Below are 27,161 nucleotides of genomic sequence, written 5' to 3' on the forward strand. Positions count from 1 at the left end.
GTGCAAGTTTACATGTAAGTTATCAGAAGGTTCATCCAACTCACCAAATACCCATATACATATTCATCAGGTTGCCATTTGCTCATTTAAATGTGCAAAACAACAGTCCCCTGCTGCCCCAAAAGCTGGATTTCATTTCTGTTGAATTGAGTTAATGCTTTCTTAAATTAAAAATTGTCAAATTTTTGGGTTGGGAGAGGTTTTAAAATGTTCAAAGTTTGCATTCAAGTTAAAATTTTCTTGGGATCATTTAACAAAATTATTTGAGAACTTCAGCCCTTACAATGTGTAATTTTACAGTTTTATGTAACACATGCACACTAACACCAGTACCCTGTTACTACAGCTACTTCTCCATGTAATTTGCTGTCACTGATGAAAAGATTTCACTTCTGAAAATGGAAAAAGCACTGTAAGCCACTAGTGGCATGGATTTAAATAGCTTCTTCATCTCCAGTCAAAATCTGATTGCAAGCTTTGGACCAACAGATGTTTCACAAGCCAGCGAGCTCCCAAGTGACTCCACATCTGGGGCCTTCCTTTTCAAATGTTACAGCTTGGACACAGCAATGAGTGATTGGATTGGAAATGGTGCCTGCAGCAAGCTCTCTGGCATCAGTCCCTCTTCTCCCTAATTAGCAGCAGTGGTCCTGAAGTCCCTCTCAGCAAACTTTGCTGCTCCCTTCTCCAGCGTTGGAAGGAGCACAGAATATAAACCAAGGCTCAAATGCAAAACCTGGAAATTCTCAGGCTCTGCACAGAAAACCTTAATTTTAATTTCATACAGGACAGGACAGGCTGACTGGGAACCTGTAGTCAAAGCTTAAGGAAACTAAATCATTCAGGTTTCAACATCCAGGAGGATATTTCTGCTACAGCAGATGGCTGTTTTTTCCCTTGAGTCAAAGTGATGAACCTCAAATCTAACTGTTTGCATTTGGAATAACATTTATACACAATAAAGGAATTAAAATTTCAGTAAAAATTTTGTGCCAAATATGGAAAGGAAATTGTTAGTGAAACCAATTTCAAACAAAAATAAATTTATTAAATATCTTACATAGTAGAATTCCTTCATTGCACAAATCATGTTAATGCCTGTTGAATGTTACATTCCTTAATAAAAAAACCACTGTAATGTTGAGGCAAGGAACCCCAAAAGTAAGCTACATTAGAACTAGGTACCATATAGCTTATGCAGCCACATGAAAAATGTTTTCTTTCTTATTACATAGGTAGTTGGTTCTATCAGCTAAAGCCTAGTGACTTGGATTTGTTTTATGCATATTGGATTTTGTTCTATTACTTTCCAAGAGATTGTACTCCCCTGAGTCAGCTGTGTTCATTGGTCAGAATAAATTCCAGCATCTGACACACCATTTCCATTAATCACAGACAAGCCAGTATACGTGAGCAAGATAATAGATAAAAACAATATCTGGTGAATGGGAAACGTTGTTTATGTATGCTGTCTGTACCACAGGAGAAGGTATCTGGAAGGCATTTTTTTGCCTTTGATAGACAAAGTCAAAGATGAGCTCTGTCTGAAGTACTTACTGTGCAGGGGAGAGGGTCTGGAACCACACAGGTCACGTAGCACCCTCGTAACACTTCTACAGGCTATCATTACTAAGGTTGTGCTGCAGCCACAGCTTCCCTGTGTATTTGCAAGCAATCTAAAGATAATTTGCTACTAAACAGCTGTGAAATTAATTTTTATTAAATTGATGGATCTGTGAAGCTGAATACTTCACCCACCCACACATCTGTAAATAGCATACTCAATATTAAATATCTTCCTGCCCATTACAAGTTAGGTATCATGACTCTAAATACAATGCTTTTTTCCTTCAACTTTTTGAAGTCAAGACATTTCACTTAACCCTGTTGTATTAAGCCAACTATGCAGTAGAGAAGTTTACAAACAAACAAAAAAAGGCATAAATTATATTTGTCTAGAAACAGTTCATGGCCTTAAGATAAAGAAAAAAAAAAAAAAGAGAAAAAGTAGTGCCTAGACACCCATAATCTATAAAGCAGGTAGTTGGAATTCCAGTAGCTCTGGTTCTCAGTGGCATACTAAAGGTACCACAAAAATACTTTTGTATATCAACAGTGCCACAACACCAAGTCTGATTAAATTAAGGCTTTGTTTCTTCAACAAAAGAAAAGTTAGTAGCCTTATTCACAGGAATAATGAGTCAGTTGTGGTGCTGTGCAAAGGAGGCACAATACGGAAAATTGCACTGTGAGCACGCTGGGTTTGCAGCGGCACCGCTGTGCAGTTACAGTGGCTTCCTTCAGCAGGAACTGAGGGAAACTGAGGGAAACCTCCAGGACTCACAGTGTTCAGCAGCATTACTTACGGTCCTTCACAATTCACAATCAAGCCCTAAATGGGGCAATCAAAACAGGATAGCCTAGGGGTGGTTTTTCTCTTGCCACTTTCTCATATAAATCAAGGTTGAAATTTTTTTTTTTTTTTCAAAAATCTCACCTTTCTTAGTTAAAAATTACAGAAAAAATACATTTACAAACCAGAGGAATCAAAGCTAATTGAAAGGAGGAAGGAAGAGAGAATCCAATTCTTCTTATTCTGAAAAAGAACACTGTCAAATATAAGCTTAGAGCTAGTACAAGTTCTAACACTGGATACTAAGTATTTTCTTGGTAACATAGAATTAGCAAACAAATACAGAACTGGATTATTTTGTTTTATTCCACAAACTCACTTTTGAGTGTAACCTTTAGCAAATGTATGTCATTTGCAGTACAAGACTATCTAGGCCCCATGCTAGATTTCTTTGTATTTACATTATACCAGCACAGCTTTAACATCAAGGAACTTGCTCCTGATTTACAGCAGAGGAAGACTAGGCTTTCTGATTTGGAACTAGAATTAAAAATAAAGAACATTTCAAGGAATTTGTTTTCTCTCCTTAGACGTTCAAGCATTAAGGTGCCTATTCAGAATCACTCCAAAAATGCCTCAGTTCATTCTAAAAATTGTTTTAACTCTTGTACAGACAGTTTTGATTACACTGATCCAAGTAATCTGCTGGACAGTTTAACAAAGTTGGATTATTTTTCATTTCCCAAAACATATTCTCATTGGGCTTTGGAGGACTTGGGAATACCCAGGAATTATCTTCCAGAGAGCTCTTTCCATAAGAATGGTGTTCCTGAAATATTTTGCCATCAGCTGGAATTGGTCTCTCATCTGTCCAAGCTTGTAGGGTCACCCTTTCTGATGGGACATGGGCATCTCTCAGCATGGGGGGAGACACAGTGTTGCCAAGGGCTTTATCGTTTCGTGAGAGGTTTTTATAGACTACCTCAGATGTCAAATTCAGCTTTGAAATGTTCAAGTCAACACATTGCACTGGTGCAGTACAGGCAGCTGAAGAAAGAAGATGAAAAAGATTTTAAAATTACATTATGTAATGCATTTTTCATGTACTCCAAATGTACTACAGTCTAGCAGGGGTGTTAAACAGTTTCTTCAAGCCACAAGTTTTTGGACCATATTCAGTGAAAAGCTACCATATTCACTTAAAAGTTACAAACAACATACTACCCTCGCCAGTCTCAGAATGAACCCAAAATCCTGAAATCACAGTCTCTAAAATACACCCAACTCCAAGGATGTCTCCCAACTCCCATTTCAACACAGATAAACTGATGGATCTTTCTGACCAGACTGAAATGAATGCTGAAGCAGAGACCATTTTCACATGCTTGAAGAAATCAGCCAGTTGCAGAAGACTGAATGCCGCTTCCTATTGTACTGATTCTTTTAACAAGTTGTATTCTCATGCAACCCAGAACCCAAATTCTCACTGCCCATGAAGCAGTAAGAGGGAAACACAGGTTCTCTGGTTTGACTTCCAAAACTAAAGTGACAGACTGCAATGTTCAGCCATGTGAAACTCCAGAGGAGTTTTAAACTGTTAGGAAGGGGGGGAATTTTGAAACAGATCATCATCTACCTGAAATGGAAGAGTCGTATCTTCAACACACATCTGAATATATGGCAAATAAAAACAGGCAATTTTCTTTTGTAATGGTAATGTACATAACTGTGTAATCAGAGTAGATTAATGCCTCCTGCAGTTTAAACTCACATCTTACATAAAGTTTTCTAGAGCAGCTGTTAATCTTGAGCATGAATTGCAGTTCTTAACTTTAGCTCTTAAGTGAAAGAAAAAGAAGCTGGTATCTTGGTCAAAGAATACAACTTCTGTTTGTCACAATAAATTAAAATCTGTGGATGTCAGCCCAAACCACTTTCCAATAGCATGGGCATCATGTCTGAAAGACATGCTAAGGCACTGGATTTGGCACCTTTGTGCTGGCAGGTATAAAACACAATTTGAGGCCTACCGATCTTTAGAACTTCAAGAAAAACTGAATCCACTGAAAATAGATTGAAAATGTAAAAAAAAAAAACAAACCAAAAAACAAACAAAAAAACACTCAAAAAAACCAAACTAAAAATCCAACCAAAAAAAAAAAAGAAAAAAATAAATTAAAAACCCCATAAACACACACATTTGTTGAAAATGTCTCCATACATAGCAGTTAAGCAGAATCCACATGTTAACCGACATTGTTTATGTCCCACTAAAAGAAATGAACCTGTGTTCTTCAGAATTAATGCACCTCTGACAATGGCAGCTGGTTTGTAAATGCTAGAAGTACTGGAGGTATAGGAAGTGGAAGGCTTCAATCAATTGCACCCATATCTTGCATAAGCCAAGATTTGTCTATAAATATAAGCATATGTATTGCATTCTTCAGTGTGGCTGATGACCAAGATCAGACCTGTCCACTCCCACATACTTCTGAAAAATTACTGAAAAAAGTCTACAGATGAAAAGGCAAAAGTCCACTGTTTCCTGATCAATCAAGAATGCCTTCTATGGCTGTGGATGAACAACTGCATAAGAACTGCAGAAAATGAGACTCCTCACCTAGGGGAAGAGAAAAATCAGTAGTTGTGTAGTGGCAAGACAGGTAACTCCAAATTAAAAATAAGGATATAAAGACAGAATATGATCACACCAAACCTTGCCAGATCTAAGATTATTTAGACTCATTCAATTCCAATTTCTCTGTTGAACTTATTTGACAAACCTGTTTCAGAACTGTAGGAACACGGACTCACCTGGTAACAATATGGCCAAGTGTACAAAATGGGTTGACAGTTTGTATCAGCCAAGTACCAAAGTGATTATTAGTCACTGCTGACCACAAAGGCAGGGACTGCTTGGGAGGTGAATCCTGTCATTACCTCACTGAGCTGTTTAGAAACAAAATGTCTTGATCTGGTAATGGACAGGGACATCAGAGACTGTCACCAATATGCTATAACTAAGTTCACTGTCTTCCACCAATATTCTGAGCACAGTAGAGATCACAATTGAAGTGAGCAGAAAACAAAGGAAATTAACTCTTTACCACAGTTTGTTTGACTGATAGTCTAACATTTGGCTTGAGAGAAACATATGTATGGAACAGAACTGTCTGATAAAGTGCTCACAGAAATTTCAAATACTTTATGTGAAAAATATTTAACCCTTAAAATTATTTAAAGCAGTTTTGCTTCTCCAGTACTCTGACATTCAGAAATGCCACACTGTGTTTTTGTTACAAAGGCCAACTTCTCTGAATACAACATAAAGAAATATGGAACCAGAAGGGAATTTCAGTCTTTTAAAGTCTAATTTCAAAATTCTGCCAATTTAATACTTCATATATTCTGTACTGGGAAAATAAGACTGCATTTGCAAAAAGATTTTTTCCCCCTAATATGAAGTAGTTGTGGTAAAAGGTCAAATACAAGTGAACTTAACACCTCAGTCTTGTGCACATAAGCAACACTTGACTGAGAAAAAAGCCACAAGGGGAACAGAATACAGTACTGAAGAAAAAACACATCAGCAACACCTTTATGTGTGAAGTTGACCAGTATGAGACAGAAGCAAAAGCAGAAAATGGGTAAGCTGGAACCATAAAACAGTCTAGCTTATCAACTTCAATTGATAAGATGCGATAGTTAGTTTATTTTTAAAATGCTACACCTTGAATCAGTGGTTTGTGTTTGTAAGGACTGTTACTGCAAACACTGACTTGCCTTTCTTGGCTCCTGGTGGGCTCCTTTTCAGTTTTCGTAGGACCTCAGCTTGCTTGTCAGTCACTACACGCAAATTAGACATTTCTCTCTTCAGGTCCCAATATATTTGTTGCACACTTTCAAAACAAAAAAATATTACAAGTTAAATATTGCTGCCTCTATAGCAGCCTATTAACATGCCTGTCAAGTATCACCTGTTAATAAATTGTTCTTGCTTGACACACACTGCAAATTTTGTGAAGAGTACGATAACTGTATAAATGTACTGAACTGTACTGAGAATTACCTTAAACTGATGGACCTTTGTATATTATATTTGATTTTTGCCTATTATAATATACAATGCATTATATATTGACATACTAGGTAATAATAATTTCAATTCCCCAGTGGAAAGAAATATTAAGCATACTTTTCATTTCAGTATCTGAAACTAACCATCTTCCAACAAAATTAGTAATCTCAAAGGAAGACTTTATTTAAAGTGACACCAAGTTCTAAAAATGGCAGTGTTAACTCTGAATGCCTTTCAATAAATGACCACATACCCCAACACATATGATAAGCCTAGTAATATTGATTGATTGTAATTTCAAATAATAAAAAAACCAATATTTGGGTCTTACACCATGCACGTTGCTACACTGAATTCAGACTAAATACCCAAGATGCAAACGGAGCATACACACAGAGTCCAAACTAAAACATAAGCCATACTGTTTCATATTCAAGGCCTCCAATTTATCTGTCTTATCAGACAGTGTAAAAAATAGTGTTCCTATTCATTCTCTAAGACAGCATAACACACGAAACATATTTAGCAACAGCAGCACTGTTCCAACACTGATGTTTCAGGTTAATAACTGGTAAGAAAGTTAAGAACAGAAAAAAAAAAAAAGAAAAAAAAAAAGTCAGCATTACCATATGTTTCTTGGTAAAGTTTCTAGCAAAGGCTCCTCACTGAATATCACATTTATGTTGATTAATAATTAACTCAGTGTTCAAAGACAAGGATGTAGTTACTTAAATTTACACATGAAATCAATGATTTAATGCTTTTTTAATGCTTAACAGTCTACCAAAACACATCTATTGAAGACAAATATAATGGATGAGAGCTTCCAGCATTTTTTCTTCCTCACTACATTCACCTATAAAGGCATTTATTTGAAAACAGCTCAGTATCTCAAGCTATTGCAATGAGTAAGAATTAATAAGGTTTAACACTATCCTTCAAAAATAGCAATATAGGATCACTCCTGCATAAAATATCAAGCATAAATGTGTTCAAAATCACTCTGAGAAGCAGCTATTATGCAAGTCAACTCTAGGAGAGCTCCTTTAAAACAAAGAAATATAACTTCTATCCACAGAAATTCCTTCCCAGAATACACATGAAGCTCTGTTAAAGAACACAGGAAGTGGATATTTTAATAAATAATGTATTAAGTGTCAGCAATTCTGACAGATAGAAAACTAAAATTTTTAGAATTGATATTTCAAGAAGTTCAGCTAAACATGTGGCCTTTCTACTGCAGACTCCTTTCAGCTCTTTGAATTCTTAAGAAATAACAATTTTAAAACTGATGTGCCACCACACTTCCTTAATTCTCACATTTTGGTCTAAAAAATAAGATCAAAAACTTTAGTTATGTCAAACCAGAACTGTCCAATACTTAACACAGAAGGACAACTCAGCCTCTACCACCAACCAGACGGGAAGTGCTTGGATGAATTTTTAAAAGTGCATTTAGCACTTTTACAAGCATCTTGCAAAAGGCTGCAGATACCAGAATTCTACTTAAATCACGTGCAACAGATTTTAAGTGTTTTGTAGATACTGACCCAGAATCCCATTGCAAAGCCTAATTTTCAAGGAATTTTAATTGAAAACCAAGGATTCCCTGTGCCTGGGGTTTATCCTATACTGCCTCCTAACATGTGATATGAACCTTCACTATGACAGCCTGTTTAAATCTACAGTTAATCTAATTAGATTTGCACACTGAGAATTTTAAGTCAGATTTGCAGGTTGCTCACAAATATGAAATAACTATTTTCCAAAAACTTAACTAAGTGCAAATGCCTCAATTTCCTATAAAAAGCAGGATTGCTTGCTACAACAAATGTTTCTCATAGGAGGTTTTACAAGTGTTTTCTTCACAGATTTTTGGATGGGCTTACATATTTATGACACATTCAGTATTTATATTACGATAAACACTATACTGTCCATATGCTATTTTAGATGACTACCACCTAAGCACCCCTTGGTGGAATAAATCTGCTCTGATCAATAATTATTTGATCAAATGATCAGTTTGATCAGAGCAGTGATCAAAGATAACTGCTGTGTCTTGTGAGAACATCTTTTATCAGATGTGTGAGGCTGACTGCAAAACTCCAGGAGGAACCACAGGAGTAAGCACCCAGTCAAGGTGAAAGGACAAAATGTGATTTGTGTGTAGTGTGTGCATTATTATCACTGCAGCAGAGAACATACAATGGGAAGTGTCTGTATGTTCTCTTTCATGGCTGATCTCCCTTCCCCTCTCTTTAACACCCAAGGAAGCACCAAGGTTCATTGCACTAAAGGCTGGCATTGTGAAGGGCTGCTCTTCCCTCTAGTGGAAAATGGTGTAAGTGCACCAACAGGCATATCTACATAAATGTTCATCATCACCATCCCCAACTACAAACGTAACAGAAAAAAAATGTAAAATGATCTTGCTAAATAACTATATCTAGACTCTCAACTGTGTGACTTGAAATAACACACCTAAAGAGTCTGCAAGAATAATTTACTTGTTTGACTAATTGTCCCCCAGTAAACCGAAAATAAAATACTCCATACCTCTGTAAGTCTTGCCTTTGAAGGTGGTCACCATGTAATGGATTTTCGTATTGAGTCTGGTCCTGCATGAAGTGAAGGGAGACAGAGAATGAATAACATGATTTCAGATCTTCTCTCTCAAAAAACAGTACTGAAACTCCAAGTTTCCTAATACTGAAATTCACAAGCAAAATCTTGATTTGTGTTAGCTGCAGTGGGTTTCAAAAGGGAAATAAAGACTTCTACTAAGAATTTCCGTAAAAAGTGCTTAAACTACCTACTAATACAAAGGCACTGCTCAGCCACCTCCACACTTTTAAAAAAGCTGAACTCTCAGAATTACAGATTGATTACTTTTTCTAATGAATATCAAAGTGTCTCAATTTTTGCTTTTTAAACTGTTTTATTTTCTTTCCCCATCACAGTATATAAAAATCTTTAATTTAAAGCAAACTGTTTCAGTATAGATTTATTCCAAAGGTTACTTTTATGACAGAATATAATCTATCCCTTTAGTCTGAAAGACTACTTTAAAATTGCACATATAGGCAGCCTCACTGAATTTATGAAAACGTGACAAAAATTTTGGTCCGAACCCGGAAGTGCGTCTTATAATCCGGTGCGCCTTATATAATGTACAAAGATGCGAAATTTGCCAACCCAGAAGTGCAAGCTGTGAACCGAGCCACGAGGGGGGGTGGCGATACAGGAGCGCCAAGCTGCGAGGGGGGGGCGGGAGTGGGGAGCCACGGTCGGCAGGAGCTGCACGGGGTGGGTGGGACCGGGCAGCCCCCGGCCAGCAGGAGCTGCGCAGGGAGAGAGGGAGTGGGTGGCCCCCCGATCCGAGCCCGCACAGCGCCGGTGGGGGGACAGCGGGGCCGATCCGAGCCTGCACGGCCCCGGCAGGGGAAAAGCGGGACTGATCCAAGCCTGCCCGGCCCCAAGGTGCCCTGAGCCTCCCCGAGCCATGGCAGCCCTGAGCCACCCTGAACCACAGCAACCCCAAGGTGCGAGCCATGGCTGCCCTGAGCCGCGGCAGCCCCGAGCCACCCCGAGCCCCGCCTCGCCAGCCGGGGGCAGGCAGGACTGCCGGGCCCCGCACATGGGGAGTGCGCTTGGGGCTGCGTTTAAAAGCTACACCAATCTGTGAAAAATGTCTGGAAATTGAGCACCTGCCAGTAAACTCCACGATCGCAGGATTCTGTTACTAATTCATTTCTTTGTTGCACGTGGCACGGATCTTCGCGGCAAAAAAGGAGTGCGCCTTATAGTCTGGTGCGCCTTATATAATGTACAAAGTTGCGAAATTTGCCGACTCCCGGAGGTGCACCTTATAATCCGGTGCGCCTTATGGTCGTGAAATTACTGTACTTACTTTCATTACATGTTAGCTAAATAACTAATGTAATGAAAATAAGTAATAATGAAAATACCAGTTGAGTTGAAATAATGATTTGTCATTGCCCATTGATCACACTTGACTGTATTTCACCTGAATTTCCCCTCCTGAAATTTCTCACCATCTCCCAAAGACTTAAATTCATAGCTTAAAAAAAAGTTGCACTGTATTACCCCACATTTGAAAAGATGCACTTTTTATTTCCTACATTAAGTAGTCACTAACAAACAAAATCCTCCAAAACAAAACAAAAAGTTGCTCCCTGTATTTGTTCTGCGCAACAAAAGCTGCTGGCATAAACATTATTTAAACAGTGTCATGTGTACTATTCCTTACAACTGCTATTTTAGTCTGTTCTCTCTGACATCATTCATTCTCACAATACAATCTGCAATTATTTATGCAGCTGTTATTCTGTTCTAGAGTTACTGAAGACACCAGAACTGCATAGGAGTTACAGCAAGGCTTCAGATTTTACAAGTTATTGAAAGCACCTGAAAGAGCTCCAGACACAAGTGAAACAACCAACAGCAAGAGAAGTTAACAAAACACCTCACGTGCTTTATCCCCACCTAGTGGAAAAAATGCAGAGTCACTCAAATGCTGTGTGATTCAAGATTACATAATCGTCATTATTAATGACCATAAGCAATCTAAAATAGTCTGCCTCCTCAAACAATCACATTTAAATGTTTTACATCCACTGTGTAACTTCAGTGTGACTGCAGAGTCCTAGAGACTGGCACTGTACCTGTCATCAAAAGTAAGATGGAAACCAGAAAGAATGCACTAGACCATAGCTTACTTTTTTTTGCTACTGTTAACTTATTTTTGAGATCCTAACAACATCTAGTTTACAAGATGTGTCCCTCAAAACAGGTATTTGCCTTGGAAGGGAAGAATGCCAAGAGGCAATTTCCTGGCAGGCTTCATGCAACTACCCTAAAGAAAAGTGCCAGATGTCCTTAAACAAAGCTCATGACATCTTTTAACATTAGCATCCCGTTGTTGTTTAAAAAAAATAAAAATAATAGAGACCAACTTTTGCCCAAACTCTCTTAGTAGCCCAGCTTACACAGAACTTCAGTGGTTACTTATAAAAAAATCATATAGCTTTATCTTCTGTTGTTATATGGGCAATGGCTGGGAAATCTCACCTGTATAAAATCACAGAATATCTTGAGTTAGAAGTGACCCCTAAGGATTAAGTTCAACTCCTCATTGCAAGACTACCTAAAACTAAGTTTTATAATTAAGAGCATTATCCAGACATTTCTTAAATTTGAACAGTCTTGATACCATGAACACTTCCTGAGGAGCCGGTCCCTATTTCCAAGAAAACTGACAGTCTAAGAAAATATGTAAGGTCAATTTTATCAAGATATTAATCTTTCCCTCAACTGTATACTTCATATTTTTGTTAACCCTTGATTTTGATTTACCATGGGATTTAAGATTAACCATTAATACAAAAATTCCTTAAAAATTAAGGTACCTTCTTCTTGGAATTTTGCAACTCCTTCCTGAGACTGTTGCACTCTTCCTTGAGTTTTTCTAGATCCTGTTCCAGACTATGCACTTTCAGGTCACTGCTCAGCTTCTCTAATTCCCAGTTAGCCTGAGTACAATTCAGACTTTTTATCACTGTAAAGACAATAAGCAAGACAATAAGACTCCAAAATCTCAGTCCAAGGAATGTCACTCAATATGCAAGATGCTCCTCAACCAGCCCATGCCCTACAAAAACATCATATTCTGAAGAAACTGGAGTCTATGGCAACAGGGAAATGTAACACCAGTAATGTTGGCAAAGGTGGTCTATTTTCTGGGTTTAAAGCATGGAGCCCTAGTTTCTAGGAATGAACTGGAGATTTGAGACAGAGAAAAAGGAAATACTAGCACAAAAAGGCACTGGAAATAGAAAAATCAATTTATGGCAAACACATATCATATATGCCAACTTGCATACTTCTTACATTAAGTCTTTGAAAACATGAGCTTTTTTGTCCCCAGATTTTCATTGTTATGTTATGTACCATTAAGTTTTCCCCAAGTTTAATATCAAGAGGTTCCAAACAGAACAACAAAAGATACAATCAAAACAAAAGAGGAAAGCATAAAAGTTACACAAACGTTGTTAGACTGAAGCAATTCACATGGTAAGAAGTAACCTAAGCTGACACTACCATCAGATTAGTAGCAGGGCATTAGTGAGACAGCAAGAAGAGGAGGAACATGACGGAAGAAAACCCACAAGTCTTCAACTGCATGGTACATTTATTTTCAGATTTAATAGTTTAAACAACCTTAAGTTACACTGATTCATTTTTTTTAAACAAGGTACTCAGAGTCCGTCCACTTATGAGTAAAACTGAGTTACAAGTAAGGATTGAAATAATCACATTTTCAAAGCTCTCCTTACAAACTCTGCAAACTCAGCAATTCTTACCTCCTGAAACTTTGAGGTCCTCAACAGTGATACTAGCACTACCTGCAGTTTGCTTTTCTAGGTTTAAACATTTTGCAATTGAAGTAGTGCATTACATGCTTAAGGGTCTCTTGCAGAGTAATCCAATTCAAGCACAGCCATACTCTAAAGTGGTGGTACTCACCTTTCAAACAACTGCATTTGTACAGACTCTGAAGTCAGTCCATAGTTCTCACTTTATACAGATCGCATTTTCTTGTAACTAAATTAATCAAGGGATTTTTTTTTTCTTCCATTGTGTATTGTTTTATGCGCCTATCATGTACAGAGCACTCTTTACAACTGCAGTAAGAGAAGCTGGATTTGGGCTTTAGGAATTGCCAGAGTATACTGTTAGTTTCTCCTTCCTCTTTTCACCAGGCTCTGTACAACCAACATCTTTCTATCTTTTCTCATTTCCCAGTCATCTAAGTAATATGTGGCGACTGCAGCTATTGCTATACAACACCCTCTTGTATTTGTCATATCCCAACAGTGAGACAAAGCAATATACTGGACCCTCTGCAGGTAGGAAGTGGGATTGACTGAATGATCTTACTTGAACAGGCCTCTGCCCTGCTCTGAGGAAAAGGTGGTGGGGTCCAGCATTGTATGTGACAATCCTATGAAATGTCAGGTAGTGCCCATTTCTCAAATTTGTAAATCATCTATGGCAGAACAACAGCCTCAGAATATACATGTCACCATTCAAAAGAATAAGGACAAGTTCAAAGTATCTCACTGCTGTTCATGCTTCTCTTACCTTGCCCCTATAGGGTTAAACCTCTTCATGCCCCGAGATCACAATATAACCACTACAGATCCTCAACCTACCTTAAGATGAAGTAATCAAATGCATACCTTGCTGAGTTTCCACTTCAGTTCTTAGTTGTAACAGCTCTACTTCTTTAGATTGCAACTGTTCATTCAAGTTTTTCAAGGATTCCGCGCTTTCTTTTGCCTATTTTCAGAGGGGGGGAAAAACCCAACCCAAAAAAATTTGTGAAGCATTTTTCTATCATGTCTGATAATTCAGTATTTTAGAACAAATACAACAACAAAAAATACTACTTTGGGTTTTTTTTAGCATTATTGTAGCCCAGGAATAAAACTGAGGTACTTTAAATCATTATTAGTACAGAAAGTATTGTCATGTACAGTAATTTCACGATTATAAGCCACACCATTTTGACTAAAATTTTGGTCCGAACCCAAAGTGCGGCTTATAATCAGGTGCGGCCAATATACAGACAACAAAAAGTTGCTGTTTTAGTTTGGAGGACAGGTGTCTGCTGAGAAAGGCAGGAACTTCTCTTTGAAATGGAGAATGTAAACCCCCTCCCTCCAAATTATTATAATTTCGAAATCAAGAGGCTTTCAGGCAAAAATATGGGAATTAGGAATAACAGTTCTTTTCTAGGGAAATTAAAATAGAAATACAGTACTACAAAGAAACAAACTCCAAACCCTGACAAAGTCAGAGTACAACCTGACATCCAGTCAGGCAGGGTGTTGGTAGCAGTCCCATTAAATGGTGGTTGCAGTCCTCCTGCAGTGACAGATGTGATTCAGTTGAAGCAGTGCTCCTGTAGAAGGTGCAGTTTCCCTCTGGAGGTCCAGCGGTGATGTGGAAAAATCCAGTTTTCCTCTGGAGTCCAGTGGAGAAAGGGGCTCCCTTAGTGTCCCAAAACCTCTGTTTTTATCTTGGTAAGAAATGTTGGGCTCTTCCCCCTGGCTGGAGCAACTTCCAATGGGATGGAGTAATTTTATCAGTCACACAGTGGGACTCAATGGGCCATTAGCAGAAAATGACTCCCTGGAGGAAGGATGGGTTGTGAAAAGATAAAGAACAATGCCCCGCCTGGTTTCAATGGATGGCCCATTAGCAGAATATCTGCTGTGGAGATAAGGATCACTGCCCCCACCCTCAACAGATGGTGATAGAATAGATCCCTTTTATCACATTCTGTATTGTAATGTTCGGCTTATAATCAGGTGTGGTTTATATATGGACAAAGAATGAAAAGTTGCTGGCACCCGGAAGTGCAGCTTATACTCAGTGCGGCTTATAATCGTGAAATTACTGTGCTTTAAAAGAATGATAAAACCAACACCAGATCTTGAGTATATAAAGTTCATTCTACAGTAAATATGTACTAACTATGCAGTACTGATAAAGCATGCATTGAAGCAATTACTTAAAAAGGCACACCATTTTTTCCAGCTTGCTTTTCAAATGATCACGGTCGATGCAGGCCTCTCGATAGGCTTGGTAGGCCTTATTGACTTGTTCCCGCCCAACTGAGCTGCATTCCTCTTCCAGCCGGGAGCCAAGCACCTGAACGTTTAACACACGGGACAAGTGAGAAGTTTTGTATGTTATGCTGAGAACTGTAAAATTTTAAAAAGGCAATGGTACAGCCTGCAAAATTAATCTAACAGCTTTTCCCTTTTTTTCCGTTTAGATATTAAATTAATCAAACACTGATAGAGGCCAAAGTTTTTTACAGAAGTGCAATAAAGGCCATCCACAAATTCTGAAATCGCTAACAATAGTTAATGCTCACTAATTTATAGAATCATAGAGTAGTTTGAGTTGGAAGAGGCAGTCATTTAAAAACCCATCTAGTCCAATGCCCCTGCCATGGACAGGGACACAGCTATGAGTTCACTCCTATGAGTACTTAAAAACCATTCATAAGTCATGATTACTCACACCAACAATCCCTTAATCATATTTTTTCTAGGCTCTGAAAAAATCTAAACTGCTTTTTGGAAAAGCAGTTTTAAGCACATAAATACACAACATTGAGAAAGTTCAAAGGAAACAAAACATAATTTCCTAAATGCCTCATAATGTAAATAAAGATTTTTTTTTTACAGTGTATTTATGTAAGAACAGCCAAAGTACAATTATTTTACAAATAACTACGAACTTTCAAATGATCACCATCTCACTACTGCTATGGCAAAAGATAAGCAAGGCAGAATAAGCCCCATCAACTGAATTGCTAGAAAAAGGGGAACAGAGTTAAAGTATCTTCAGCGTTTTTAATAAGACAGGAAGAAAAAAGTCTTCTATCAAATTACAACCATTCATACAAAAAGTTCTTGCTTTAAGTAAGTACTGCATTTTCCTTTGCATTCTTTCTGTCCTGCACACTTACTTTAAACACAGTGTACCTCTTATAGACATTCACAACAGATTTGCACATATTTTCTTAAAAATTAGGAGTCACACACACAAAAATTACTAAAACAAAGTATTGACAGTCATGTATCTACCTTAAATATCTCCTCTTTTAAGTGTTTGCTGGAAACAAAGTATGGGAAAATAAGCCAAAAAGATAGAAAGCTCCTGGTCTTTGCTTTTTTTTTTTTTAAATGTGTATAACTCCTTTAAAGTTTTGTCCTTCATATTTGTCTCCCCCTAATAAAGCCATTCAAATAGAACATAACCCTTAAAAAGCTTTCTGGAAGTTTTCAAGCACACTGAAATTGAAAATTCCAAACGGTTAACTCCCCATATATTTTCAAAGTACAGGTACATTAGCTATTGACAAGGACTGAAAGTCACTAACAGTCTTGGCCTTCTCAATACCCTTTCCTCATAAAAACATTTTGATGACATATGTCTTGGGGTGACTAAAAAGTTTTCTCTACAGAAAACAAAGTGTCACCTTTAAGAGAATTAAGCTGACCAAGGCCAAATCAAATGACACAAGGCAAAAGAAAGGTCAAATCCTATTTACTGTAATTTTGAACATCCACATAAAAGATGTTACACTCAGCATGGTTCAGAAGATATAAGGTGTGAAGCTCTATTCCTCTTCCCAACATTCCCCCAGACCTTATATAAAGGAAGTTCAGGGATAGTTTTGCTTTTTGAGAAAAAGTCAATCCTGTCTTCACCAAGAATTCCTGAGTAAGTGTTTCAATGCTGTGCCAAGTGCAAGTTCTTCATTCCAATGCCACAAAATAATACACAATCGGAAAGCTTTTGAGAGTCAGTAGCATACAGTTAGGAGTAATTCCTAAAAAATGTCTCAGCTCTAGCACTAGGATCTATCTTTGCATCTTATATAAGAAGGCAATCTATCAAAGTCAAGAACCTCTGCAGTACAAAGACACTCAGTACTGAACAATGGATATATGTTTAATGACAGTATTCATTACATGGAGAGAAAATCCTGTGCCCTGGTCAATTTTTAGCTTTCATGAACTTTACGGCCATAAGAAACTGCCCATAAAACAAATTCCAAGACTCACTTACATTTTAGAATTACTGCATCAAAAGCCAGCCAGCCAACATCTGTGTTAAGCACTGCAACTTTGTATTTCACACTTCAGGTTGTGATTAGCTAGACCTAGCTGGATATTCTTAGCAACCAATTTTTTCTTATCATTCTGGTATGCTGAACCCAAGAGAGTCTTTTGATAGACAGTTCCTGGATTCTCATAATTTACAAGCTTTGCATCTCACTGTTCAACAATACTGTGTCACATGTGCCCAAGTTAATAAATGCCATAAAGACGCACCCAAACTACACTGACAAATTCTACGCAACTACACGTGTCTGAATCAAAACCACTGTCTTTGTATTGCATCATATATGTGCCCAGTGAAAATCAAAAATGCCAGTATGACACAACTACACTACCAGAGGAACAAACTGCATTTCACTTAAACAAATAAAACAACTTACAGAAACTTTTTAACATGGAAATTCTTTCAAGTGTATATTTCAAATCCTTAACTTTCTTCTCTGCCATCCAGCCAGAAGCAAAAAAGAAGCTGTTACCAGAAACTGGTACATCAAGTATTTTCTTACCTTCTCTTCTAAAATTCTCACTTTTTTTTTTAAGAAGGAGTTCTCCTTCTCTGTCTCCTTCAGTCGTTTCTTGATATCTTCATATGCAGTGACAAGTGCAAAGTGTGAGGCAACAGACTCATCTCCAGTATACGATGGAACAGGAATATCGCTGTCTCTCTTGTGAGCATTGTCTGCTTTTTCATGGTTCAAAATACAGATGTCATCCTCTACCAACTCCTCCATGACAGCTGTTAAAAAGACAGATATAAGTGCTAAGTTTTCACAAAGACAAATTCATCAAGAGTCTGAAAACCTTCCAGAATACTGCAGGGTGTTTCTGTCTAACTGTGACAAGACTGAATAATCAGGAAGTATCTTAATACTGCAGAAAAATCTTGAAATCCATTTTACATTGAAAATCCACTGACTCATTTCACTGTTACTTGATAAAAATATTTTGAGTACCTATCAGATGTATGAACCCTCAAAATCATCTTTATTAAGTCTTAATAACAATGTAGAATTTGGTTGGTATCAACTATCTAAACTCCAAAGGAATATTGTATCAGAGCTTTTGCAAGCCAGCACTGAGCAGTAAAAGAAAGTACAATTCCAACAAATCAACTAACTCCTTTGGTTCCTGAGCACAAGTGCCAAAGTTTCTTTTTTGAATGCAAATACTTATATTTTTTCCCAAAATTTAAAATGCAATCTTAAAGTACACTTGTATTTGTTCTTAAAGAGACTGCATGAGAACCTCCTTCTGAACAGCAATTACAGTAAGTTTTGACTGAAAATTCAATGAGAATGAGTAACACAATCTGCCTCAATATGTGTGGAGAAAACTAACAATAACCTGAACATTACTAAAGTGTCACTCTAAAATACCAGGCAGATCCACCTGAATGATAAATGCAAAGTAGATATTACACTGAGTTTTTGTTACAACCCACATCATTTAGGCACAGCAAAACATTAAGTAAGAAAATACCATCTTAAAGAAATTCTATATATTTTCTCAAGCAACTGATCTCAAGGGAAAACACTCTAAAGCGTTTTCCTTATGACTTACAAGTTATCTGGAACAAGTTTCGGGGTTTTATTTAAAAACAAGCCAACCTCCAAAATGCAAAACCAACCAACCAAAGACACGTCTCATTTAGTTATGAACACCAGGATTACTTGTATTCCTATGTAATATTAAGAAATGCTACAAAGTGCCTGATAATACCCCCCACTTTAAACAAACTAGTGATGAGACTCAATGAAAAAAAGACTTTTATTTTTTCCCCTTCAAGAAATCCTTAGGTTCCTGGTGATTAGTTAATGAACCAACAGAAATGCTGGAATGAAAGAACTGAGCATAATGAAGACAGCTTTCTGTACTGCAGGAAAAACTTACTACAACAGAAAACTGACTTGATCAGCAGAACTTTGCAGAAAAGGCAGGCATTAGTGCAAAAAAAACCCCATGGCCACTTGCTGCTTCTACTGTGTATTTGCTATTTGAATTCAAACTAGACTTCCATTTGTTTATAGATTACAAGAAGTAAAGGCCTGGAGGTTGTCTATATAGTCAAATTTCTCTCACTATGCTGGAATGCTTTCAGAGTGCAGCATTATAAAGAGCTGTAGTACAGCTATTGCTGAACAATGGTGCTGTTATCACATTTGTCTCAATTTGCTCCAAGTCAGTTAGACAACATGATAAAAAACTGTGACAGCTCATTTCGACTAAATAAGACAGCAGTGGATATTTTCAACAGTGAAAAAAAGGACAAAAACACTACAAACCAAAGCTGAACTCCTTTTAATGGTTATGTTCAGTTGGTAAATATATACCTTTATATAGTTTGATGCACTCTGACAAAAAAAAGTAGCCTAAGCTTCCCTTGCTTGTTCTGCCTTGAGTATTTGGTGATTTCTATGATATTTAAGTAGAAAAACACTGCAAAAAAGGTTTGCTTCCTTTTCATTGTAAGAACAGTATCAGTCCATGCACAAGGTGACCTTGACCAAAAGCACCACATCATTCAAGCTGTAATAACTGACTGAAGGAATTGCTCATTTTGTCTTCCAAGATGAGCATAACATACCAGCTTATCCTCCCCCATTTCACCAAAGGCCCTGCAAGTGTTGTCACCCATCTCATCAAATTCCCAAGAGCTTGCCTTCTCAAGGCAGCACATATCCTTTTCTCTGAACACTTGACTCACATGTTGTTAAAGAAGTGTCACAGCTTATCATTATCTCTCAAAGAAAGCAGCAGATTTGTGACCTTGTACATAAAATAGATATTTGTCCCCATGATTTCCTATAGCTCCTAAGCTTGAGCATCATACATTCCCTTTCATGCACACATCAATTTTACCAGGAGATGGCAATATGGGAAAACAGGATCATATTTATTCTGCATTTTGTTAACTGAAAGTGCCTTTATGAGCTTCCAAGAGAGAAACACCTTTCAAATAAGACTCAACATACACAAATACTATTTTATAAATTCAAGTACACACCTAACTTGCACCTACTAGGAAGACCAGTTACTCTAACATTTTCTACTTGAAAAATCTCATTTAGTTTATAGGATTGTTCAACTTGGGGTTTCTACTCTCTAAGCCAGAACTGGAGATTATTTAGCATATAATTCCACATAATTCAAAGAGATTTTGTTTGCATGCTTTTCTGAATTTCTACAAGATAACAGTTCCAAAAAATCCAACATACACATTTTTGACTAACAGTATTGCATATTAAGTGATGACAAGCTGTCAATAAACAGTTCAAGATCAGCAGTACTATTAAAGGCCATGGTGAAATGCATAGCTCACCCAGTTTTTTTTTTTGCTGCCAGGACAGACAGAAACTCTCAGTATAGAAAAAGGGGCTATGTTTGTAAGAAATCTCCAACTACAGCTGTAGTCTTTAATTTCACTCAAGGACAGGAATCAAAATTTAGATTCTCAAGCACTATATTACCTCATTTTAAAAATATGAGCTGACAGCAACAATCAAAGAAGTGTTTTGATTATTCCACAGGTTACAACTCCTCAAATCTGGAAGAAAGATTCCAGAAGCGCTTTCAGGATGGTTCACCAAGTCCAGCCACAGACTTCTGCCCTGTTTTAATCTCTTTGACTTCTAATTCAAAGTCACACTTGTGTGCAGTGCTGAAGATGTCCCAGAGCTGACACTCTGAAACACCTGAGTGAATTTTGACCTCTCTGGATCTGTAATTCATTAGATAATCTGTCCTACAGTAACCAGTTCAAGTGAAATATTTCTCACTAAAATATCTGAAGTAATATACTGAAAAGTTAATGTCTATGAATACAATTGATGTCCATCTCAGCTTCCTTAAGGCAAACATCACAATCCCATTTACCCACATCCCATCCCAAGAAAGGTCTCCTGAATACTTTACTCCCTTTACTTCAGCACAGTGGCTAAATATTTTGCCTGTGATAAATATATTGCATTTACACTTTAGAATGATTTGCACACAAAACAGCCTACTTAAAAGGACTTTAATCTTTATGTCCAAAAACAAACACATTAAATGAGTAGTACCAGTATTTTTGTTTGTATTAAATAACTAACATTTAAATAACAACAAACAAAAAACCCAACCTGAATACACTGTTGATAGGAAACAGTATTAAGTTCTAGCAGGACTAATTATGCTCCCTGTTTATAAGCAAATTAGTTTGAAGAGGTGGCACCACTTAAGCTTTCTTTCACATAATGTGAAGAAGAATTAACATGAACCACTTCTTTAGCTCAACATAGGTTATAGAACAGCTTTGATTCAATACAATAAATATCTTGAGCAAAAGAATGTTTTCCCATATCTTACTAATGCTTGGCAGAAACATAGCTTTTCTCTTTAAAGAGCTTTATGAATACTAGTCATTAACACCATGGGAGGCAGTTAAATATAAAACACATTCTACATACAAGGAACATGGGATGCAGAGGCTCTAATAGCAAACAGACCACTGCACAAACAGAGCTCTGTCATTTGAAATGCTAATCTTATTCTCGGATCAGAAGGAGAGTTAGTAAAAGCAGGATTACACTAAATTTTTCCCAGTATGAAGCAGATTCTAATTTTGGCTTAATGGTTGATTTGAAAGAGAATAAAACAGTTTTCAAAGTATTTCCAAATATCAAATGCAAATAATTTCAAGATGGTTGTTTTCCTGTTTGCCTTCCAGACTCGAAGGGTTTGACTTCATAATGGTAGTATGAACAGTTTCTAGCTGTTGTTAATAACAGCAAAATTTTTGTACTGATTTATCTTGCCTTACAGAGAAGGGTATACATATATGCATGTAAACATAAAAAACTTAAAATTCAAGAAATGCCTTTGAACCAAGAGAATTCAGAGTAAGAATGTTACAACCCTCACCTTAATTTCAGAAAAGTTGTAGTGATTTTTTTTTTCTTTTTTTTTTTTTTCAAAGACACTCGAGTACAGCAAGGAATAATACAGAATTCCTGCATCAAAACAGCCTCAAAAACTCCACACAGTACTTCGAGCATATGACATAAGATTTTAAAACAAGCAAGACTTCCAGTCTCTTTAAGCATCTATCACTTTGCATCTCTGTTTCAGAAATCTTAGTCTTTCTTTGATTCCAGTTGTGAACAGACTGTTCTACAGAGAAAGGCATCACTTTTTACACATACTTGCTCCATTTTTATAGAGTAAACAAAATTCTCTCTCTCTCTCTCACACACACACATATCTCAGTAGCTGCTGCTTTGGCTGTTGTTCATTCTTCCATGTGGCCAAAGTCCACAGGCCCAACACCCTCCCAGGGAGTCCCTGAGCACAGGGGCACAGCCCAGCCACCCCAGTGTGCTCAGTGCTCCTTCAGAAACACGTCAGCATGTGAACTACATCAGACCTCCAGTGCACTTTCGTTTTATTGCCTTCAGGAAATGGAAAGTTGCTGTCTCTAAGCTTACACACCAGATCACTGTAGCTCATCTATCCTGAACATCTGGGTAAGCTACAAAAGCCAAGCAAAATCTCCTTAGTTATAACAGACAATTTTTTTCAATCTCAAGGTTTTTAGAATAAATAATCTACTCTCACAATAACCAGAAAAGCAATAAAAAGCCCATTTTATTACAATAGCGTTTGATAAATTTAGTTTCTCGGAACAGTAGCTCCACTGCTAATTTACAAACCTTATGCATCCTCAGTGTAATGTATTCAACCTGTCTTTCTGTGGATGCTGTCACAATAATCATTTCCCTGACAACTACCTGAAAAGAGGGAAAATAAAAACCCAGAAGTAGGAGTCAATAATATATTATCCTTTCAGCATCATATAACCCTGTTTATTAAAATATTACATTTAATGTTGAAGCTAATTAGAAGCAGTACTGTCAAAGAAACTTAAGTGGGAGCAAGATGGCTTTTGGTTGTTACGCATTTCTAGCAACAAATATAGGTATCTTAGAAGGTTACTGAAACCCTTCTTTTGCTATTCATACATTCCCATTTCAAAAGACTTATAAGGAATAACTATTTCCAGAAGTTCAGAGGATTTGTGTTGGATTTTTTTTTCATATCCTCCTTTGTAAACCAAACAGCAGGTCCTACCTCCCAATCACAAATTTCCTTCTATTCAATTAAACTGCCAGATTAATTACCATTCAATAAGTTCACAAGTTCAGTGATAAGCCTTACATAATTGCATTTACTTTTAATTCAACTGGAAATGTGCCTCACCTGTTACAGCTACTGGAAGGAAAGCGAGTCTCACCAATGGCCCTTGGTCATCCTGCATCTCACTAACACAACATCTGTAGGTTTCCAACGCACAATTGGGCAGGATACCAACAAATCTGATCTGGGCTCCCTTTTACAGGGAGACCAGATGATCTTCCAGGTCCTTTTCAACTTGGGCTGTCTTCTAAAATTCTATATTCAGATTTATATGGCAATATTTCAGACAAACCTGTTAATCTTATAAGTTCCACTTAGCAGCTTCTAAGTGGATGACTTTGAATGTTCAAGCTATTTATGCTTCACTTACTCTCAAACTTAATTTCTTCTTCCCAAAGGTCCTGTCAAATTTTAGTTGCATCTACAATTTCATACACTAAGAACGCCACATAAAAATATTGTATAATCATGTAAATTAGTTAATTAATGCAATTATAGAATAAACATTTAGCGAAAACATAAGACTGGTTCCAAATTGAACCATGGATAATGCACGCAGGTATGGAGTCTCCTTCAGCAGAATTCCCCACTGACCCCCTACCAAGCTGGTTCCTATCCTGACCCCTTTGTTAATCCTATCATTGCCACCTTAGCAAACTGGATCTCATTATCACTGTTTTACTCAATACAGACTATCTGACTTACTGTGTAGAAAATCCCTGTGAAAGAATGAAAACATATATCAAAAGCTAAACCCACACTGCATTTTACCCTGTTTCCTTCTACATGTTCTCCTTTTTTCTACAAATTCTGTTCTAAAGAAACCAAATATGGATAGCATGTGCAGGGACAGGGGAGTTTCCACTTTCCTAGTTAGGCATCCCACATTTCACATTTTAGAGCCCACAATTTCCATTTCAAGGCATCTATTGAAATAATATAAACAAATGTTACTCCATTTGCAACTCTATGCAAACTCTATGATTTTTCAATGCTGTGAGATGAAATTGTTCTACTTCTCTGCCCTGAGTACAATAAGTACAGTTATATATACATATATTTGACCAATAATTTTCACACTTGCCCCACCTTTTCAGTGTCACATAGAAAATAGAGATATATTGAAAACTAAAGTAGAATACTTGTTGAAATTTAGGCAATCTTAAAACTACCTCTAATTTATTACCCATTTTTGCTGCACAAAGATATCACTTTACCCTCTTTGCTCTTTTGATAAACCTTTTACTATTTAATTTTCTTTGTAAAACATAACCTAGGTAGTGCAATGGTTGCCTCACACTTTTCTAGACTGCAAACGTAGGAAGCAAGGTTATGAAAAATTACCAGTTTTGGCAAAAAAAATACGGGTTTTGGGAGTGAGAAAGTAGCTAAACTCTTCATATAGTCCAATCTAGAGTTCAGTCAACCAGTTTTCTGCCTTCTGACTTCACTGAGAGTTTAGATAAAAAAATTCTGCTTAAAATTTGAGGCAATAGTCATCTACATAAGTTATAGGGCAACTATCTGATAAACACTTCTAACAAAAGTTCTGTCATTAAACAGAAATTATTCAAAGAACAAAAAGCAGTCAATCTTAAATTTCTTTTAGTCTCTACAGTAATTGTAGTAGAATTATTAAAATTCTAAAATAGAATTTTCACTTTCTTTTTTTCCAAATTCTAAAACAGATGTGGAAACAGATAACTTGGATTATCAGCAGCAGTAGCACATGATCATACACCATTATCCAGGAAATGACATGTTCCCCATAGCCCATAACATTTCCCAGAAAACTGTCTCAGAAGAGAAACTAACCTTTGGAGTCCAGAGCAGACTTAACTGGCCTGGCAGTAATTCTCTCCTAACTCTACTTTTTCCAGAGTCTGCTTCCAGCACACTGATTTTCCTGCCCACATACAGTGAAAGGTAATGGGGAAATGAAAGGATTCCTTAAGAAGCAAAAAGATCCTAAAAGCACTCACTGGAATAGTTGACACTCGCTTCTAAATTGCTAGGGGACCAATTTATTTAAGGAGATAAAGGTGAAACCTTTATACCTACCAGGTGAAACACCAGGATTTAAAGAGGCAAGTTCTTAAAAGCTGAAAGCACTGCTAGCATACACAACTATCTCAATGCTCATCTGCACTTCCTTCTTCCAAACCAACAGGGCCTGCAGCACCTGCGTTCCTGTCTGTTCCAATATCCCATCATGTTTCTGTTTTCACACCCGTAGTCGTACTTTGCTCCTTTCCTTTGCCAGACTCCCCCTGTACCAAGGCACAAACTGCAGCTCCAAGAACCCACACGGTTTTTCAGCTTGACCAGAGGCAGCTTTGTAACCAGCCTGACTGCGGCCCTGGTTAGCGGTACCTGTAAGCCTTGCTCACCGTCCCCACACGGGATGACCCCTTATTCCGGCCAAGTGTGACTGGGCAGAGACTCGGCACTAGACCGACAGCCTGCTCCTCCTGAAACTCAGGAAGTTCCACTTCAACACGAGGAAGAACTTTATACGAGGGACGCAGAGCACAGGAACAGCTGACCAGGGAAGGCGTGAAGTGTCCCCCTCTGGAGTCATTCAAAACCGACCTGCACGCGTTCCTGTGTCACCCGTAACCTGCTCGGGGTGACCCTGCCTTGGCGGGGGATTGCAATAGTTGATCTCCCTTTCAACCCTAACAATTCTGGTCTTCTACGAGGACGACTCTATTTTAAGGGGAGAAACGAAAGACCAGCCTCTTTTCCCAGGGCGAGTCACTCCTCTCCCACGGAGGCACGAAGCTCCCCAGCACACCGGGAGTGCCCGGCCGGGGCCGCCCCGCGTTCCCCCCCGCGCCGGGACCAACCTGTCCGGGCCCCGCTGGGCCGGGCGGGTCAGCGGCGGGCGCTCAGCTCGGCAGGGGGGCAGCGCCGCCCCTCACGGTCTCCGCTCGGGCCCCTTCGGGCGCCCATCGCTCCCACCCCGCCGGCCCGGCCGCGGCTTCGGCCTCCGCCACCGCGGGGAGTTCCCGGGGCTGGGCACCGCCCCCGCCGCCTCCGAGGAAGTCAACAAACGCCGCTGCCGGTCCCCGCCAACGGGCGGGCGCCGCTGCCGGAAGGAGAGAGGCGGCCCCGCCGCCTGACCGGGAGGGAGGAGGAACAGAGGACTACAAATCCCGGCGTGCAAGCGCTGCCTAGGGCTGGCTCCGCCCGGCCGTGGGTGGGGCTGCCACCGCCCCCGAGCGGCCTGGAAGCTGCTGCGGGTCGGCGTTCCTGCCTGGAACGAGCTCAGAGAATCACGTAATTGTTAGAGATAGCGGGAACCTCTAGAGATCGTCCAAGGCAAGCCCCCTGCCAAGGCAGCGTCACCACGAGCAGGTGCTACATTAACGCGTCCAGGTGGGTTCCTTCAAAGAGGGAGATGCCACGACCTCCCTGGTCAGCCTGTTCCAGTGCTCTGTCCCTTCAGAGTGAAGAAGCTCGTCCCCGTGTTGAGGTGAAACTTCTTGTGTTTTCGTTTATGGCCCTGTCCTCTCTCTGGCACCACAGGAAAGACTCTGGCACCATTCTCTTGGCATTCACATTAGAGATATTTATATGCGCTAATGAGATACCCTCTCAGTTGTCTGTTCTCTAAACAGACCCAGCTCCCACAGTCGCTCCTTAAAAGAGGACCCCTGATCATTCTTACGGCTTCCACTGACCCTCTCCGGTAGCTCCTTGTCTTTCTTGTACTAAGGAACCCAGAACCAGGCACAGGGTTCCACTCCTGTCTGGCAAGAGTACAGATGTGCTCCCTACCAGCGCCCACTCTTCCAGCACCACTGGGCCTCGCCACAAGCAGGCA

General features: G+C 38.6%; 1 protein-coding gene across 1 annotated transcript; it reads right to left on the minus strand.

The window, feature by feature from the left end:
- Window positions 1-1,702: 1,702 nt before the first annotated feature.
- Window positions 1,703-26,424, minus strand: AZI2 (5-azacytidine induced 2). The gene is made up of 8 exons (XM_033072858.2): window positions 26,182-26,424; window positions 17,668-17,897; window positions 15,048-15,173; window positions 13,697-13,796; window positions 11,864-12,012; window positions 8,991-9,052; window positions 6,137-6,252; window positions 1,703-3,400 (listed from the first exon to the last, which is right to left on the minus strand). The coding sequence occupies exons 2-8, from the start codon at window positions 17,890-17,892 to the stop codon at window positions 3,012-3,014; spliced, it is 1,167 nt and encodes a 388-aa protein (XP_032928749.1). The 5' UTR covers window positions 17,893-17,897; window positions 26,182-26,424; the 3' UTR covers window positions 1,703-3,011.
- Window positions 26,425-27,161: the final 737 nt, after the last annotated feature.

The sequence above is a fragment of the Catharus ustulatus genome, chromosome 1 (assembly GCF_009819885.2).
Source record: "Catharus ustulatus isolate bCatUst1 chromosome 1, bCatUst1.pri.v2, whole genome shotgun sequence".
Lineage (NCBI taxonomy): Eukaryota > Metazoa > Chordata > Aves > Passeriformes > Turdidae > Catharus > Catharus ustulatus.

Coding starts and splice junctions, on each gene's coding strand:
- AZI2 (XM_033072858.2), bottom strand. CDS start 17,892: ATGGAGGAGTTGGTAGAGGATGACATCTGTATTTTGAACCATGAAAAA. Junction 15,174..17,667: donor TGAGAATTTTAGAAGAGAAG/GTAAGAAAATAC, acceptor TTAAACGTTCAG/GTGCTTGGCTCCCGGCTGGA. Junction 6,253..8,990: donor CAAAGGCAAGACTTACAGAG/GTATGGAGTATT, acceptor TTGTTTTGAAAG/TGTGCAACAAATATATTGGG.